This window comes from Barbus barbus (genome assembly GCF_936440315.1).
Source record: "Barbus barbus genome assembly, chromosome: 46".
In the NCBI taxonomy this organism is placed as follows: domain Eukaryota; kingdom Metazoa; phylum Chordata; class Actinopteri; order Cypriniformes; family Cyprinidae; genus Barbus; species Barbus barbus.
Window position 1 is genome coordinate 24,572,815 of NC_136724.1, and position 16,342 is coordinate 24,589,156.

The window sequence follows — 16,342 nt, forward strand, 5'->3', positions numbered from 1 at the left end:
GAAGATGGAAGCAAAACACACACAAAGAACACAGATGTAACGCTCTGCATCGTAAGTCATGCACTTTGGGACAATGTATCATATTGGACTTCCTCAAGTTACATTAGTAGAGTTAAACTACAAGATATGACAAGTGAAAATAAAGAAACTATTGCATTTCATGAAGGAAATAAGTGATTGCAGAGTGAAGCTGAACATTCAAGGACAGAAACCAGTAATAATAGTTATAATATTATTGTAATGCACTAACAATTATAATTAACTCATTATTGTTAATAAGTATTCAATCATCATGCTTGAGTAAAAGTAAAGATTTATCAGTAGCTCATGAGAAAAAAATAAGTACAACTATTAAAGAAACTTATTATAAATCTAAAAATATCTAAAAAAAAAAAAAAAGCTAAAAACAACAGAAAACATGAATTGTTGAGCAACAACACAGCAATACAACTGCATACCAATGACCTGGCAACCATCATATCTTCTTTCAGAAAATGTGAAAGTATTATTATTTGACTTCTTTCACAAAAACAAAGAAGTTGCTGCATTAACAAATCTTAGCGCATATAACTTCATAATTATTGAGCCAGTATGAATTATTTAATAAACACAGACTGAGAATGACTGGAACAACTTCTCTGGAGATCAGACGGTTAAACAAGAGATACATTTCTCCTCGTCATAGATTCAGATCATTTGTTAAATTAAAATGAAAGTCACCCTCAAGACATGCTAGACGTATATGACTTTCTTCTTTCAGACGAGTCCAAGCTCTTCATGCTTTATAATGAAAGTGGATGGGTGTTTCTGCTCAACAGTTCAAAAGAAGTCCAATAAAGTGCATCCATCCATAATAAAACATGCCTCACACGGCTCCAGGGGTGAATAAAGGCCTCCTGTAGTTCATCAGTGCCTTTGGTAAGAAAAATATCCATATTTAAAATGTTATGATCAGTTTTCTCTAACTTGCAGAAGCTAGGGCTGGGCAATTTTTCAGATTTTATCGATTAATTCGAATTTAATATTTTCCCACGATTTTATTTTTTATAAATGGAGGAATCTTGATTTTGATAGAAATATTAGCATGCGTTCCAGAGTTTAGGGGCGGCAACTGAAACGTTTTGTACTTCTAGTTTGTGGCCGGTGTTTTGTTTTGCGGTCACCTCTGCGCTTCCGAGTTCATTATTTCTTATCGGAGCTTACGATACGCATACATCCTACATCCTCCGCCGGACTCGCTCGTGAACGATAGTTAGAGGAAACTACAGAAAAGTGTTTATGATGTTAGATATGATTCACTACAGGAGGCCCTGGAGCCGTGTGAGGCATGTCTTATTATGGATGGATGCACTTTATTGGACTTCTTTTGAACTGTTGAACACAAACACCCATCCACTGCCATTATAACACTCGGAAGAGCCGGGACATTATTAATATAACTCCGACTGGATTCGTCTGAAAGGATCTAGGAGGCCTTGAGGGAGAGTAAATCATGGGCTAATTGTAATTTTTGGGCAAACTAACACTTTAATGAATCATCAGACCTTTTGGTGAAAGATTAAAAAGAAAGAATTGATCATAGGATTCGCCTGGAGTGATTCCGATCGCCATCGCTGACCCCTAAGCATGTTTCACAGCAGCTGTTCTGTAGTTTGCAGTCGCAAAAGGCCTGAAAAATTTTATTATAATGATTTATATATATATATATATATAAAAAAAGATTTATACTCCATTAAAGTGTAAAAACGTACAAAGGACCTATTGACAGCAAAGTGGATGCATACCTATATTTTCTGATATTAACAACAACTTCTGTAAACGAATATTAACAGCTAATTTTTATAGCGTTGAGTGTTGGGAGTAATTTAGCTCATAATAATCACACAGTAACCGCTGAGCGCGCGTTGCTATGGAGATGCTGCAGCCTCTGGATTTCCCGCCGCCGCTGTTTTAAACGGTTTAACGGTTCTTGAGGTAAATTGTTTACTCTACGATCTCAAGATAGGTGTGGGATAATTATCAGTATATATCAGTATTTATCAGTATATATCAGTATTTATCCATGGGATTGCTAGCAGATAAAGATGGTAAGTCTGGTCGCTTAGCGCAGTTCTCCTCAGGAGATAGTTTGAGGAGCGACGCACTGACATTAATGAGCGACGCTTATCAAACAAACACCACGAATTATCTATGATAATGAAACGTCAGAAAAAAAGATAAAAGTGTACTGTAAAACTGTAACTGTACGCAAATTAAACCAAAATGAGCACATGGTACATTCCAGCGGGACTCCCCCTCTCTCTGAACTGATGGAACATTCCAGCGGGGCTCCCCCCTCTCTCTGAACTGATGGAATGTTCCAGCGGGGCTCCGAATGAATGAGAGAAAGAGCCGATGGCCGTCTGCACAACACTCTGATGATTCCAGCTTCATTAAGTAGATTATTATTAGAGTGACTGATGAAGAGGATGATGATGAAGATGCTGTGGTCGTTTGCAGTGATTTTCTCCTCACTGGTTTGTGTGGAGGCTCAGCAGAGAGGTGAGATCAAATAAATAAACACAAATCTGTCCTCAAACTACACTGTTTTTGTTGAGATAAAACTGTAAAAGTTGAAAAAGTAGAAGAAAATATTAAAAATAGATTACAAATGAATCTCGTTACCCTGCTCGTTTTATGCATTTAATGTGACTCAGTATAATTACTTTAAATGTTGTATTTGTTCAGATATACTCCAGGAGATTATTTATAAAATGTATTTAAAAATTCCTTACAGAAAGTACTTTGTAGTTAGTTACCATGAAATGTCCAGAAAACATGAGGTAATGTTACATGGCATAACTATAATTCAGTGTTGTTCATTAGTGATAGTAAAGTTACAGGAATGATATTGTAAGGCCATACAAATCTATATTTTGCTTATTTTATAAGCATGTGAAAGTCCTTCTAATAATTGAGTAATGAATTAAACATTTATCAGGGATTAGCTTGCCTTCACCTAAAAATAAAAACCCTGTCATCATTTACTCTTAAGTTTAAAACATGAATGAGTTTCTTTCTTCAGTTGAACACAAAAGAAGATATTTTGAAGAATGTTGGGAACCAACCAATAGTTTTTTTCTTATAGTATGGAAGTGAATGGGTACCAGCATCTGTTTGGTTACCAACGTTCTTCAAAATATCTTCTTTTGTGTTCAACTGAAGAAACTCAAACATTTTCTTGTGTGAATTGTCCTTGTAAGTGTTTAATAGTTACTTTAGCACGCAAAAAGAAATGATTAATTCAGCGATTTTTACTTGCAGACGCTTCATATGATCTAATTAAATTAACATGAAGCAAATATCACATGACCTGGGGTCTCAGATGTGACGCTGATAGTATTTGCATAGATTTGCCACATTAAGGAGATTTCTCACCCACAGGTTTGTCTAACACAGTTAACACATGAGGTCAGGAAGCCTCTAATGTAGTTTTAGCTGTGACCCGTAAAAGCAGCGAGTGTCTGCTTACACCTCAGTCCTGTGAAGACAACAGGAAGTTGAAATGTTATAGGCTGAACTTTCATCTGAGCCGTGTGTGTGTGTGTGTGTGTGTGTGTGTGTGTGCATGTGTGTGTGTGTGTGTTTATTCCAGCTGAATGTATGTGAATGAGCGCGGGTCACATGAGAGCTCTGTACCGCTCCATTAACGGATAATCCTGGATATTTAGTCCTAGTGGGTTAGTTAACTGGACATAAAAGCCTCTCAGTGTGATGTTTTCTTATGAATAATGTGTGGCCATTTGTGTTCTATAAACTGTGATAGACTTTCAGTTCCAGAGCAGATCAGGTGATGAAAGGGAATAATTTCACACTACAGGGAATTACACTATTATATATATATATATATTATATGAAGAGTTAATTTGCAAAAACAGATCTTTAACTCCATCCAACGTAGACTCCATTTTTAACAATTATCAAAAATCATGTTTTTTTCATTCCAATTAAATCTCAATCAAACTCCAGTTGGGTTGTTTTGATTAGGTAAAAAAAAAAATATAGCTAACTAACACAATAAAATACAATAAAAACACTATAACATAATAAAAAACATGATTTTTGAAAATGGTAAAAAACGAAGTTATCTGTTTTTGCAAATAAACTCTTATTTATATATATTTATTTTTTTAATTCACAGTATTTATTTATTTATGGATGAATACATTTTAAAAATAAACTATAAAATGTATATATAATAAATATAAAATATGTTGTGATACATTAATTGAACAAATGGTGAGGAAACAATTTTGACTAAGAAATTTCTAGTAGCCTAAATTTCACAAATAATTACAAAGAAATGGCAAGTCACACGTTGAATTAAACATGATATTTTAAAGTAGAAAGACCAAGAGTATTTTCTTATAAAACATGCTCCAATAATCTTCAAAAACCCATTTTTACAGTGTAAATGTACTGTAATATATTTAGTCTCAAAGCAGCATCTGTAGCTCCAGATGTGTTTATCAGCTTCATCCGTCTGTAAGTGTTTTATCTCCAATCAGCCGTTTATCTCTGAAGGCGTTTCATGCTGAATTGACTGAATCACATTGTGAGGTTCTTATCAGCTCCACTGACATCTGATTACAGTCTGTTCACATGCAAATTCAGCCGGTCTTCTCGTCTGTCCTGGAGCTTCTTCATCCAGACGCTTTGATTAGCTCTCAGCTGATCTCATGCAGAACTTCACATGCTAGACTTATCTAGAATTCATGTTTTGGAGATGTTTTACCTCCCATCCTTGTTCTGTGATGATGGTTAGTCTTCACAGATGTTTTTAAACATCTCACACATCCTCTTTGATTTAACCTGAACTCTTCCAGAGCTCTTTCACCTTCAAAAATATTCTTAGATCCAATGAAAAACTGAACTATTCTCTTATTTGTTTGCTTGTTTTCCAAACCTGCTGACTGAAAGCCACCCAGAAAGAGTAGTTTGGGTCTGAGACGTCAATCATGATGAGCTGCTGTTGTGTAAACGCACAGTAAACTCTGACCCCCGCTTTCACACCAAATGAGGCTGTAAGCTGCTCTCAGACGCTGGAAAAGAAGCAGAGCAATTATCTTGTCGTCTTCTTCAGCTAAAACATGTCCCTCTAAAGCTTACGGGTAAATCTGACCTCTGTGTGGAGAGTTAAAGCTAATGTGGTCTGCTCTGAAAAACTGGTGTGGGATTTATTCTGAAACGCATTTCACTCAGAAATTTTGCAAATAATTACAGAGAAATTGAATTAAACTTGAATAAACTTGAAAAAAATTGCATTTCCTATAAAACACTCCAATAATCTTCCAGTAAATCATATATATATATATATATATATATATATATATATATATATATATATATATATATATATATATACACACACATACACAGTCAAACCAAAAATAATTCAGACAGCAGATATAGCTTTTGATATTGTGGGTGCAGGACACTATAGTTCATTTATGTACGTGAGGATAGAAAAATAAAGTAAACTGTGGCACATTATACCCAAAAATCCTTCATACAGTGAACTACAGGATCAAAAATGATTCAGACACTTTGACCTGAGCATGTTTTGCTGAAGTGTTTTTCTTTAATTGCTAATGGGATGTTTTTCCACCACAGACTGAACTAAATGAAGCACTGCTTGGTGATTGGTTGAGCTAAATTGGTTTTATCTAATTGTGTCTTAAATTTAACAGCTGAATAATTTTTGGTTTCTATCAAAGTAATCTGACATTATCAAGATCCATTTGATCTGGCACAGTTTAACTCATAGTTCTTCTCATATTTTATTACCATTTTCTAAACTATAGTGAATAAACTGTGATATAATGTGAGAAATGTTGAAGCTGTCTGAATACATTTTGGTTTGACTGTGTGTATAAATATAATATATTTCTTAATTTGTTTTTACAATGTGGGTGAGTATATTAGTTGATTACATAGTTCAAAAGTGCATCAGAAGTCAATCTACTCATAAACATCTAATTTATTTCCTTAACTCAGTTTAGACATTTTCTTAATATGATCAATGCATTTAGCTGTATGAAGATGTTGAAGTTCTTGCTGACAGATGTGTTTGTTTGAAAGTGTTTTTCTCAGTGATTGAGTCTCAAATGTGATTCGAGGCGTCGTCGGCTCTCAGCGTGTCTGTGACATGCAAACGCAGCCAGATGTGCCGCAGCAGTCGCATAATGACTTCAGTCATCAGTCTCTTTATCTGCAGAGCGTTTGAAGTTTCTGTGTGCTGAGCTCCGCTGGAGTCCATTCAAACCTCAAACAGATACAGACTGAAACACGTCTGCTGCTCCAGTGCAACTCAAGCTGCTTTAACTGATATTAATTATTACAGGAGCTTGTGAAGTCAGCCAGATACTATTGTAACTTTAAAAAATATACATTTTGAATTACTTTTTGTATAGGCTATCTCGTTTTAGTTTTTATTTTTCATTTTAGTAAAAATTTTAGTAATTTTGTGATGTTTTATTATACATTTTTATAATTTTTTTTTAATGTATATAGGTTTTTATTAATTTTTAGAGTTATTTTAGTACGTCAACTTAAACTAAATTAGATACTATTATATATATATATATATATATATATATATATATATATATATATATATAGGATTAGTTTTTTTTTTTTTCTATTTTAGTTAAAGTTTTAGTGATTTTGTTGTGCTTCTGTCACATTATTAGTTTAGTTTTTTAATAAATTATTAGTTTTTTAATAAATTATTAGTTTATTAGTAATGATGCTTCTCTCCTCACACCAAAGGCCAGCTTTGGTCAATTGTCCAGGACGTAGTGATTTGTGTCATGAATGGCGGCACACAGACACATGGGCGGATGGATGGATTGATGGGGTGGGTGAGGGTCACTCTTCAAAGAAAGAAAGAGAAAATGCAGTTCAGAGCAAATGCCTCTTCAATGCTTTTGTTAAACCGCTCTTCGTCTGTCATTCCAGGTCTGTTTCCTGCTATCCTGAACCTCGCCAGCAATGCAGAAATCACCACGAACGCCACCTGTGGCGACCCGGTTCCTGAGATGTACTGTAAACTGGTGGAGCACGTTCCCGGAAGACGAATCCGTAACCCTCAGTGTCGGATCTGTGATGCAAACAGCCAGAATCCCAAAGGTAACCACATTTGCCCTGAAACTCTTAGGATTAGTTCACTTCCAGAATAAAAATGTCCTTCTAATTTACTCACCCCCATGTCATCCCAGATGTTCATGTCTGTCTTTCTGTCGAAAAGAAAGGTTTTTGAGGAAAACATTCCAGGATTTTTCTACATATAGTGGACTTCAATGGGGATCAAAGGTTAAAAATGCAGCTTCAAAGGGCTCTACACAATCCTACCCGAGGAATAAGGGGCTCATCTAGCCAAACGGTCGGTCATTTTCTAAAAAAAAATTTAAAGTTATATACTTTTTAACCACAATAGCTCTTCGTCTGTGTACTCCGGTTCAAAAAGGTAGGGTAAGGCGAAAAACTCCATCTCATTTACAGTTATATACAGTGGTGTGAAAGTGTTGGCCCCTTCCTGATTTTTTTATTTTTTTGCATGTTTGTCACACTTTAATGTTTCAGATCAAACTAATTTAAATATGAATCAAAAACAACATGCAGTTTTTGAATGAAGTTTTTTTTTTATTATGAAGGGAAAACAAAATCCAAACCCACATGGCCTTGTGTGAAAAAGTGCTTGCCCCCTAAACCTAATAACTGGGTGGGCCACCCTTAGCAGCAACAACTGCAATCAAGCGTTTGTGATAACTTGCAGTGAGTCTGTTACAGCGCTGTGGAAGAATTTTGGCCACTCATCTTGGCAGAATTGTTGTAATTCAGACACATTGGAGGGTTTTCCAGCATGAACCGCCTTTTTAAGGTCAAGCCACAGCATCTCAATAGGATTCAGGTCAGGACTTTGACTAGGCCACTCCAAGGTCTTCATTTTGTTTTTCTTCAGCCATTCAGAGGTGGATTTGCTGGTGTGTTTTGGATCATTGTCCTGCTGCAGAACCCAAGTTCGCTTCAGCTTGAGGTCACGAACAGATGGCCGGACATTGTCCTTCAGGATTTTTTGGTAGACAGCTGAATTCATGGTTCAATTATCACAGAAAGTCTTCCAGGTCCTGAAGCAGCAAAACAGCCCCAGACCATCACACTACCACCACCATATTTTACTGTTGCTATGATGTTCTTTTTCTGAAATGCTGTGTTACTTTTACACCAGATGTAATGGGACACACACCTTCCAAAAAGTTCCAATTTTGTCTCGTCAGTCTACAGAGTATTTTCCCAAAAGTCTTGGGGATCATCAAGATGTTTTTTGGCTAAACTGAGACGAGCCTTTGTTCTTTTTGCTCAGCAGTGGTTTTCGTCTTGGATCTCTGCCATGCAGGCCATTTTTGCCCAGTCTCTTTCTTATGGTGGAGTCATGAACACTGACCTTAACTGAGGCAAGTGAGGCCTGCAGTTCTTTAGATGTTGTTGTGGGGTCTTTTGTGACCTCTTGGATGAGTCGTCGCTGCGCTCTTGGGGTAATTTTGGTCGGCCGGCCACTCCTGGGAAGGTTCACCACTGTTCCATGTTTTCTCCATTTGTGGATAATGGCTCTCACTGTGGTTCGCTGGAGTCCCAAAGCTTTAGAAATGGCTTTATAACCTTTTCTAGACTGATAGATCTCAATTACTTTCTCATTTGTTCCTGAATTTCTTTGGATCTCAACATGATGTGTAGCTTTTGAGGATCTTTTGGTCTACTTCACTTTGTCAGGCAGGTCCTATTTAAGTGATTTCTTGATTGTGAACAGATGTGGCAGTAATCAGGCCTGGGTGTGGCTAGAGAAACTGAACTCAGGTGTGATAAACCACAGTTATGCACAGGGGGGCAAACACTTTTTCACACAGGGCCATGTGGGTTTGGATTTTGTTTTCCCTTCATAATAAAAAACTTCATTCAAAAAATGCATGTTGTTTACTTGTGTTATCTTTGATTAATATTTAAATTAGTTTGATCTGAAACATTAAAGTGTGATAAACATGCAATAAAATAAAAAATCAGGAAGGGGGCCAACACTTTTTCACACCACTGTATATATAACAGTTATGTTATATTTTTTAAACAAATTATGAGCTCTAAAAGATTTTCAGAATTTTTACAACTTTTGCTTTAGACAATTTACCTTAAATCATAAAATAAAATGTTAAGGTTACTACTGCATCTTTCTGATAAAAAAAAATTCAGTGATAAATATATTGTTTATTTATAGTTATTTTCAAATCTTGAATGTACTGTCATTATAAAATAACTTTATTATTGTTTATTTAATTGTAACAAATAAGTTCTTGTTAAAAACTAACCAAAATGAAAAATAATTATATAAACGTATTGGCATCGATTATCGGCCAAAATGAGTTGAAAATTATCGGCATATCGGATACCATCAAAAATCCAATATCGTATACCCCTAATGCTAACTTTAAACTTGTAAATCAATATTATATTTGTTATCATGCTGATATCTGGAGAAAAACCGCACTCGTGTGATAAAGATTTACTATATTAAATGATACATATTAGTGCGGTCAAACAATTAATTGCATCCAAAATAAGTTTTTGTTTACATAGTGTGTGTGCTGTGTATATTTATTATGTATATATGAATACACACACAAGCATGCATATAATTCAGAAATTTTGTTTATATATTAAATATATTTATGTATAATATAAATTATGAAAATGTATATAGACATGGAAATGCATGTAAATGTTTTCTAAATATATATATATATATATATATATATATATATATACACAGAACACACACATTGTCACGGTGCACACAGCAGGGATGAACGAGGAACACGAAGACGAGGATAAACTCAAATAACAGTCTTTAATGACTTCAAGCAAGACAAGGCAAGGTAGACACAGACAGGAACACCGGGGAGTAACGAGTAGACCAGACGACATCTAACTGAACAGACAGAACTAAAATACACATGCTAATTACAGATAATAACTGAAACACAGCTGGACAAGAATTAACTGATAATCACACTTAACAAGGACAGGAAACAAACCAAATATGGACACAAGAGGCGGGAACACATGACACACACGACAGAGGACTGACACACATATTATGCAAACAAAAACTTTTATTTTGTATGAGATTAATCGTTTGACGGCATTAATATAAATATGATAGACAATTTAGAATTAAATCATCAAAATTCAATGCAATGCATTTCAATAGACCATGTTAGCTCAGATTCAATAAATAATATTAACAGATACAACTTTTGATTTTAGTAATGCATTAGTAAATGCAGAAATGAACTAAGATTAAGAAATGTTTTTTTTCATTGTTAGTTGATGTTAGCTAGTAGTTAACCAATGCAACGTTACAGTAAAGTGTTTCTGATTTATCTATCAGACATCTGTGCTGACATGCTGAGACAAGTTAATTCCTACCTGATTTATGATGCATCAGCATCTATTTATTCTTGCAGTCATTTTTATTTCGCTTTATTCTGTTGAACAGAGCAACATCCCATTACGAACGCCATCGACGGCACCAACCAGTGGTGGCAGAGCCCTAGCATCAAGAACGGCCGTCAGTTCCACTGGGTCACCATCACTCTGGACTTACGACAGGTAGGACTCGTGTGAAGCTGCGGTGTGATGTTTGTGTGTCTGTTTAATGTTCAGAGCTGCTATCAAACACGCGTGACGCTCGTCTCAATATATGAGCTCATGAACACGCAAACTTCATCTCCAGAGCTGCTCTGAGAGTCTTCATTCATTTGCTTCATTTGAGAAAAACTACTGTGAAACACACACTGACAATTGTTACAATATACAATGCTATTCCAAAGTTTGGGGTCAGTAATGTTTTTAAGAAATTAATACTTTTATTCAGGAGGGATGTGTTAAATTAATAAATGTCATAGTAAAGACTTACATTGTTAGAAAAGATTTTTATTTTGAACAAACGCTGCTCTTTTTAACTTTTGATTCTTTGAAGAAGTTAAAAAGAGCAGCGTTTGTTCAAAATAAAAATCTTTTCTAAATATAAAATGTTCCAAAAAACAATATGAAGCAGCACAACGGTTTCAACACTCATATTAAATCAGTATATTAGAATGATTTCTGAAGGATCATGTGACTCTGAAGACTGGAAATACAGATTTGATCACAGAAATCAATTACAGTTTAAAGTATATTAAAATAGCAAACCAATATTGGAAATTGCAATCAGATTTCACAATATTACTCTCTTTTTCTGTGTTTTTTATTGAATAAATACAGCCTTGACGAGCAGAAGAATATTAAAAATCTTACTGATCCCAAACTTTTGCAGCATCTTATTTGGCCAAAAATTATATCATTACATTTTAAAAGATTGATTAAATTAACAAACTGACAAAATAAAAGTTCAATTTCACTTGAAAAACTTATGACAGAAATACATTACTGTTTACTATTATATACTAAAATGTAACTCTTAAAGCGTCTGCTAAATGACAAAAGTAAGTAAGTAAGTAAGTAAGTAAAGTAATAATACATAATAAAGAGAGAAAGATATATTTGTATCTTACGCAGCGCCTGAAAGTAGTCCCCAGCTATATCATAGCTAGTTTCAGGCGCTGCGTAATATCACTGCGCCTGCTGCACCCAGCAAAGCGATTATTACGCTGGAATGAGAGTATAGTTCTTAGCCATATCGGCCTAGAAAATCACAACGTTTCATTTTCCGTCGGTCTTAGTACACAATATAACTACAGAAGAGTCAAGCTTTAAATAGGAAAATTATCAAAACTCTGGTCATTTTTGAGGGAGATGCTAACGGTCTAATCCGATTCAATGATCTATGCTAAGCTACGCTAAAAGTGCTACCGCCAGACCCGGAGATCGGCTGAATGGATTCAGAAACGGTAAAACTCAACTGTTTAAATGTGTAAAATTAGCCTATTTCCAAAAAAAGTGGAGTGTTCCTTTAATGCTAAACAAATATTGTGATGAATATCAATATCGTTTGGCAATAATACTGAAGTGATAATATTTTTGACCATATCGCCCAGCCCTACCTCTCCCTCATTAGCCGCTAAAGATAAATAACTTTAATAAGAAAGGCGCGTCCCAGTTTGTGTACTTATGCATTAATCTAGTCTATTTTGTGTAAGTATTTGTGGTGTTGCAGACTTGACTTTGGTGAGATCTCAAGCCGCGCTGGTTTAATCTCAGCGGAGGGCCGTTTCCAGTGAGATGAAGCTGGCTTTACGGTCCGCTCAGCCGTTCTGTCCCGCCGTTAAGATGAATGCTGTGCTAATTGTACACTAGCTGCTTGTTTCCTGCGTGTGTGAATGGAGGAGCGGTGAGGAGGTGTTCAGGAGCGTTTAGAGCCCCTCAGGGGCCGCCGAACACAAGTGTGTTTGTCTAGAGAGGTCGAGAGACGCACTAATCCCAAAACTAGAAACAATCCACTGCATTCCAGCACTGATAACATGCTCAACTATTCCACATGATCCCACTAACACACACAGGACTAACCATGATCCTCTGCAGTCGGTCACACACTCCGTGATGCTTGAGAGAAGTAAACATTAACTGAAATAAAATAAAATAATGTATTTTATTTATGAGTTTTCAAGGCAACATTTTCAATAAATAATAATAATAATAAATACTAGTGCTGTCAAACGATTAATCTCGGTTAGTCGCATCCAAAATAAAAGTTTTTGTTTACATAATATATGAGTGTGTACGGTGTATATTTATTATTTATATATAAATACACACACATACAATATATATTTTGAAAAATTTTGATTATATATATAAATATATTTAATATATAAACGGCATATTTTTCATAAATATATGCATGCATGTGTGTGTATTTATATATACATAATAAATATACACATATATTATGTGAACAAAAACCTTTATTTTGGATGCGATTAATAAATACTATAGACATATTTTAAAATAGATGCATAAATAACTAAAATGCAAAAATAGCAAACTAAATAAACTGAAATTATAAAAAAAAGAATAAATGCTATATTGACAAATTGCATACAGCAACAACAACTAAAGAAAATTAAACTAATAAACATGAATAAATATGTAAAATAACAAACTAAATAAACTAAATCTAATAAATAAAAAATACTATATAAAAACACAATTAAATTACTAAAACGAAGTGAAATTAAAATGAAAATAAAATCTAATTCAGAATATAAAACTGGCATGGATAGTTTATTTTAGTATCATTAATAAGCTGTTATACTGAAATATATATTTTCTGTTTTTATTTTAGCCTTTTCTGTTTTCATTTTAATTTTAGCTAAAGTTGAAGTTTTTTGTTGTTTTTTCACCCTCTTTTTATTAGTATATATTTTTATTACATTTTTTTTTATTAGTTTTTTATTTTCTCTATATAGTTTTTATTCATTTTTATTTCAGTTTAAGTTATTTTAGTACATCAAGTTGGGTCAAGGTAACTAACTGAAAAAAAATATATATACAATACATTTATTTTGGTTAACATTTTATTTCAAGTAACAAGTAAGTTTTCAAGTAAGTATTTTTTTTAGTAAAATATAATTATATATATACTATATTATATATACACTTGCAAAAAAGTTTTTTGGGAGATGATAAAAATACATTTAATCTATCTGCTAAATTATTATTGCTTTATTTTTCATATTTGAATATCTAAAGTCTCAAATACATGTGCAACAATATTAGCAGTGCCAGAAAGCTTGGTGAGACCATCTGAAACCACAGAAATCTGAATAACCACAGAGTTCCCCAGCGTAAACGTTTAAGCGTCTGAAGCTCAGCGTTCCTGTAAATAATCCGCCGGTGTGGCAGTGATTCTGGGGTTTGTGGCTCTGACCGCAGGCGTGTTTTTATGCTGTCGTCTGGAGTGAGGATGAGTCAGGCCTTTGTCTGCGTTCACTGAGGGCCGCGGGGCGAAGGGACGCACACACATAAAGCAGGACCGACCCCGACGGGGCCTCAGGCCATCAGTGCAGGATTACACATGCTAATGGACCCACACACACACTCCTGGAGGAGACGGGTGGGCCGCAGGTGAGCTCTTTACAGCCACCACAAGACGTAGTTGAGCACTTAACTCTTTTCCCGCCAAACACGGAATTTTAAAAAGCGATTTTCTCAGCTTTTTGCTCAATGATGCTTTTTTTTATGAAACCTACCTACATTCAAGTGTTGATAAAAAAACAGCTTGAAGCTAGAATAAAATGTTTTTTTTTCTTTTTCTTTTTTAAAGTAGAGGGTCTGATCTTTATTTTGATGTATTGTATGTTCAGATATTCATACAACAAACAAAATATTATGGGGGCCATGAAATTGTAGTGAAAATCTGCAAAAATGCACAATGAACAACTTAACAAACAAACACACTTTACAATCAAACCATTTGGCAAAAAGCATATATAAAGTTTGAAAGGCTAAACAGTAGATGTAGTGTTATTCACACGCTTGTAGTAAATTCTTGTTTTTTTGGCATCACTAATGTTGCATATGTATTTGAGACTATAAAGATTAAAATATGATAGCATGAAAAAGCATAGCATTAAAATAAAATAATAATAATTTTGCAGACAAAAGATTAAATTATTAAATGCATCAGTAACATCTCCCACACACACACAGACAAAAAAATGTTTGGAGATGATTAAAATACATTTAAAATCTTGTCCTAAGTGTCTGCTGTAACAAAAAAAAAATATTTTTGTTTGTTTTATTTTTCGTATTATTTGATTTCCACACTGTCGTATTTTATTGTCTAAAGTCTTAAAACAGGTGCAACAATATTAGCAATGCAAATTTTTTTTTGACACATTAATAATAATAATAATAATAATATAGCAGACAATGTTTAAATTATTAAAATAATTTGTAGCATCTCCCACACATTTTTGTTTTGGTATAAAAGATTAATAATTTAATTTTTTTAATGAAAAATAAACCAATAATTATTAAGCAGACACTTAGGATAAAAGATTAATCATCTTTGATGTTCATGCTCTATTTTAATGTTCAAGTCTCAAATACAGGTGCAACGATATTAGCAATGGCAAAAAAATAGTATTGACATGAATAATAATAATAAATGCATTAAAACATATTAATACAGTAGTTTCTATGTTGCATGTTAAAATTAAGCCTGTTCATATGATTTATTTAAAATATTTGTGTAATTTCTGGTCTCTAATGTCACTGAAAGGAATTGCAGACATGACTGTTTTCAAACAGGTTTCCTGAATGCTCTTCCTGCTTGTTCTTGGTCAGTCAAACATTGACAATGCTTTAACAAATACAAACTGGGCAAGTTTATATATGTAATGAATAATTTTGCAAAAGTCAGAGTTCAGATATATTTACGTTTTTCTGACACGCTTCACAAAGCAAACGTCAGCAGTCTGTTTGACGGCGGTAGTCGTGTGTTTTTGTGTGTGTGTGTGTGTGAGAGAGTGTGTGTGTGTGTGTGAGTGTGCATGTTTTTGTGACAAATGAGGACATAAATGAGTATAATGACACGGGTATGACAGGTATTTCAAGGTGAAGGTGACTTTTCAGGACATTGCCCCATGTCCCCACTTTTCTAAACGATTATAAATCATACAGAGTGAGTTTTTTGGGGGAAAGTAGAAATGCACAGTCTCCTGTGAGGGCTAAGTTTAGGTGTAGGGTTGGTGTAGGGCAATAGCACATACAGTTTGTTCAGTATAAAAACCATTACGCCTATGGAGAGTCCCCATAAACCACAAAAACCAACATGTGTGTGTGTGTGTGTGTGTGTGTGTGAGAGTGAGAGCGTGTGTGAGGACCAACACAGCTGTTGAAGGTGTTTGAGCAGCAGACGGTGTGTGTTTATGCTGTCTGGGGGGCCGCAGGCAATAATAGACCCCAAATGGCTCTTTGACTTGTGTTTGTTTGGTCAGGTTGTGTTAACAGGATCATCTGAGTTCCTCTGACGTGAATCTGGTGGGATTTTACTAATATAAATGTAGTTATATATATATATATATATATATATATATATATATATATATATATATATATATATATATATATATATATATATATATATATATATATATTATATAAAAACACATGCATGTATATATTTAAGAAAAATATATAATATTTATATAGTAAATATATTTGTGTATAATATAAATATATACATCGTAGATACATGTATACATGTACAATATATTGAAAATATATGCTGTATGTCTGCTTTTAT

The 16,342-nt window shown here is 34.2% G+C and overlaps 1 protein-coding gene across 1 annotated transcript in view; it reads left to right on the forward strand.

The window, feature by feature from the left end:
* The first annotated feature begins 2,378 nt into the window (after window positions 1–2,378).
* The window catches only part of LOC306864627 (laminin subunit alpha-1-like), a 74,870-nt gene continuing 60,906 nt past the window's right edge, over window positions 2,379–16,342 (forward strand). Inside the window, exons 1-3 of the mRNA XM_079408748.1 lie at window positions 2,379–2,541; window positions 7,000–7,170; window positions 10,589–10,701. Coding sequence (XP_079264874.1) covers window positions 2,460–2,541; window positions 7,000–7,170; window positions 10,589–10,701 — 366 coding nt within the window. The 5' untranslated portion in view covers window positions 2,379–2,459. The remainder of the gene's footprint in view (window positions 2,542–6,999; window positions 7,171–10,588; window positions 10,702–16,342) is intronic.